The 3,415-nt window shown below is 40.0% G+C and overlaps 1 protein-coding gene across 1 annotated transcript; it reads right to left on the reverse strand.

Moving 5' to 3' along the window:
• Positions 1 to 497: 497 nt before the first annotated feature.
• Positions 498 to 2,412, reverse strand: LOC109034179 (uncharacterized). Its single transcript, XM_019047182.2, has 2 exons — positions 2,255 to 2,412; positions 498 to 1,116 (listed from the first exon to the last, which is right to left on the reverse strand). The coding sequence occupies exons 1-2, from the start codon at positions 2,318 to 2,320 to the stop codon at positions 604 to 606; spliced, it is 579 nt and encodes a 192-aa protein (XP_018902727.2). The 5' UTR covers positions 2,321 to 2,412; the 3' UTR covers positions 498 to 603.
• Between the last annotated feature and the right edge of the window lie 1,003 nt (positions 2,413 to 3,415).

Genomic DNA, 3,415 nt, shown 5'->3' on the forward strand with positions numbered 1-3,415 from the left:
ACTTTTCCATTGTTCAAATAAAACATTCACAACTTTATCACGCAATTAAAAAAAAAAAAAAAAAACTGCGTCATATTTCCAAAATCTGCACTAAGCGGACTTATTTGGGGCTATTACCTGCCAATAGCTGGAAAAATCATAAAACTTGGCTCGGGACAACAGTAAAACGAATTGTGACAAAAAATGGGAATTCAGAGGGTCATGCTAGCTTATCGATGGCTGAAGTGCGAAATCACGTATCTCCATTCCGGCATTTTAAAATCTCTGCTCACATTTCATTATTTTGAAGAAAAACAAGGCAACGATATAGATTGAAATTTACCCAGAATACTCTTCTAATAGAGAAGAGAAACCAAAGAAGGATATTAAGAAATTAAGTCGATTAGTTTTCCAAATAAAAAGTAAAGTAAGACTGGAAATCTGCATCGTCGAAAACGGAGATACGCGGTTTCGCAATTTGGTCATCGTTATGGTAATAATGAAGAAAAAACCGATCATTAGAATTTTAGGATGCTCTTTTTTTTTGAATTTCCAAAGAAGGTCGATGGGGGGCTCGGAAAATTGTAGGTAGCCTCCTTCTCCAACCAAGAAGACAACGCACAGTTACGAGGAGCCCCAGAGGTAAGAGAGCGGTCCCTTCTTCTTTAAGAGTGACTCAGCTCCACCCATGAGTCCGTCGTTGAGCCCCTTAGCGCTTTTTGTGACCCCCGACGCCAAGGCTAGCGTGCCGTCGAGGACAGCGTTGCCCGCTTGAATGACGCCTTCAAGGAACGGGGATACCACAGGTGCCACAGTCTTGGGCACCGCCTCCACACCTTTCATCCCGAACTGCCTGAGCCGCTCGTTGTACTCCGCGCTTCGTTCAATTCCGCTGTGCAACAAGTCCAGTCCGGAGTTCATCCCTTGGCGCACGAAGCGAGCATTGCGCTTGGCCGTTCGCCGCGCCACGTTCGACACGCTGTGCTTGTCGTAGGCTCTCGTTTCCAGGGCTCCGGAATTTTCTTCATCTACTCTGTCGCCTGCTTGCACGTCCCATCCCAGTTTTGAGGGGTCGCCTTGTGAAACGGAAGGAGCCTCATCGATCAAAGGAGAGAGTGAAGTGGACTCACTCACAACCTGCAAGAGCCCGGCGAAAACAACACTGTTAAAAATCAATGATTTACTCTGAGTGAATAGCCGGCGTGAAAAAAAAATCCGAAGCGAATATCGCGCCGCACTCTGAGTAAAAAGATTAGGGCGTGAATATCACCAACGACGGACGAATTAGTTGAGCTAGCTCAAGTAGCGTGTATTTAGGTGCTTCTGACACCGGCGTCGAATACCAAAGTGGCAGCGCACTCGTCTTTCACCGTCGCGACCAGAGTTAAAATCCATGCTGCGGTAGTTCCGTTTTAAATTTGCCTTTCGGATTTTCACTCCCACCAAAGCGCGAATTTCGCGCCGGATTCATGCTTTTAGGGTCATTTTGTGTTTTACTTTGCGTATTAACCAAACTTTTGTGTTGAAGTTTCTCTCTGTGTGTAGGCCATAGAGGTCGGTCTTATAAATAATTGCAAAACCACCCCCATTTGCGCGAGTATCCTCGGAAGAGGTCCCTGAAAAACAGCTTCTACCTTATGCGGATTTCTTTAAAAATTTAAAATTTAACACAAGTTTAACTGTTTTACTTTCTTGCACTCCTAAAACTTCTATCAAACCTTATAATTTCTAAATTTAGTGGTCAAAACTTCAGATGAGCAATTACGTATATGTCGTAGGCAAATGGTCAAATCAGGCATTTCATCAAATGCCTAGGCAGATAGTCAAATTTTCAAAGTTTACAAGATTTTTTTATGCTTTCATAAAGACCTCTCGAATTTTCAATAATTTGAGAATAAAAACCCATCAAAGTACAACTGTCATTTAATTTTTGGTTAAAAATGCTCCTCATATTTCCTCAACCGGCGAAATTGCGAAAACTGTTTATTTTATAAAATGCTGCATATTTTAAGATACATGTGAATTTAAGGAATAAATCAAATTTATTTTACATTTCATGGAGCAAATTTTTACAGAGAACTCTTGTCCGCATATTCAGAGAATTATTTTGTCTACATTTAGCAAAATGATCAGAATTTCAGTCAGCTTGAAGGATATTTAACTCTTTGTCTAGACATTTGATAAAATGCCTGCTTTGACTATTTGCCTGAGGCGTACAGACATGTCCGACGTTAGAACGCTGTGAAAAGCTAAGTCCTAAATATTATTTTCTCACCTGAATCACAAGAACAGAGATCCAAACTGCCAATGAGGCTTGAAACTTCATGCTCACACCCGACATAACTAAACCACATGCAATGCCGACATCCTAGTTTCATGGAGCTGCTTAAATAACGTGACTAAAGTTCAAAAATAGCCCTTTTTCCACGTCATTTTTAATCACTAGTGATTCAGTTCCGTTCACGAGTACATTAGCTAGATACTGTCTCGTACTGGAATGTAAACGCATTCCAACGTTGTAAAATTTCATTTTGCAAAGTCTCTGCTAATATGAGTCTAATGTACGCTTTTAGTTGAAAATTTCAGTTGCTTTTCTTCTGAATATTCTCAAAAATCAGAAAAATTTTGGACAAAAATTACACGTTCATATTCTTGTGGAAAAATGCATAGCTTGATTAAATTTTGCAACTTTGAAATGAGCTTACGCTCTTCCGTCTGGGGAAACGACGAAATCTGCTCCGTTGATATGAGATGGAACGGAATAAAAACCCAGGAACACACTCTTGCATCACTCTTCACACACATTACAGAGTTGTACAATGCCTTTGCAGTCACGCATACATCTAATGTGCGTGGTTGGAAAGGTATTCGTGACATTTTTTTAGACTTGAATAACGCAAGCAAACCTGAATTTCCATTAGCACGATAATTCGGGAGCGTGTAGGAGGGCAAAAATATCGGCACGTGTGCAAAAAGTGAATCATCATTTTACGAAGGTTGAATTAGTCACGTGGAAAATCTGAACAGGGGGATCTGTACTTAGAAAAATATAAAATGGTGTAATATTCTAAGTTTATTATAATATATATACCTTTATAAGTATATATACCTTTAGGTACGTTTTTATTATATATACCTTAATAAGTATAGATAATGTAATAATATCGCACTAAACCTTGCGTTTTTTATTTAATATTCTGGAAGGACCAGCTAAGTAAATTACGTGGTGATTTATTGCGTATTTTTGGAGCCGAAGTAATCCTGGATGTCAGGTCAGCCCGCTTCTAAAGAGCCCAAAGACACGAAAAAGTTCCGCGGAAGGGCGGCAAAATGATGGAAGTGATGCACTACGGCAGTCAAATCGGCTCGTCTAATTTTTCATTGATGTTTGTCAATGTGGAAATGTTGCTTGTTCACTACAGATAACATTAATGAG

The sequence above is a fragment of the Bemisia tabaci genome, chromosome 4, assembly GCF_918797505.1.
Source record: "Bemisia tabaci chromosome 4, PGI_BMITA_v3".
Taxonomy (NCBI): Eukaryota; Metazoa; Arthropoda; class Insecta; order Hemiptera; family Aleyrodidae; genus Bemisia; species Bemisia tabaci.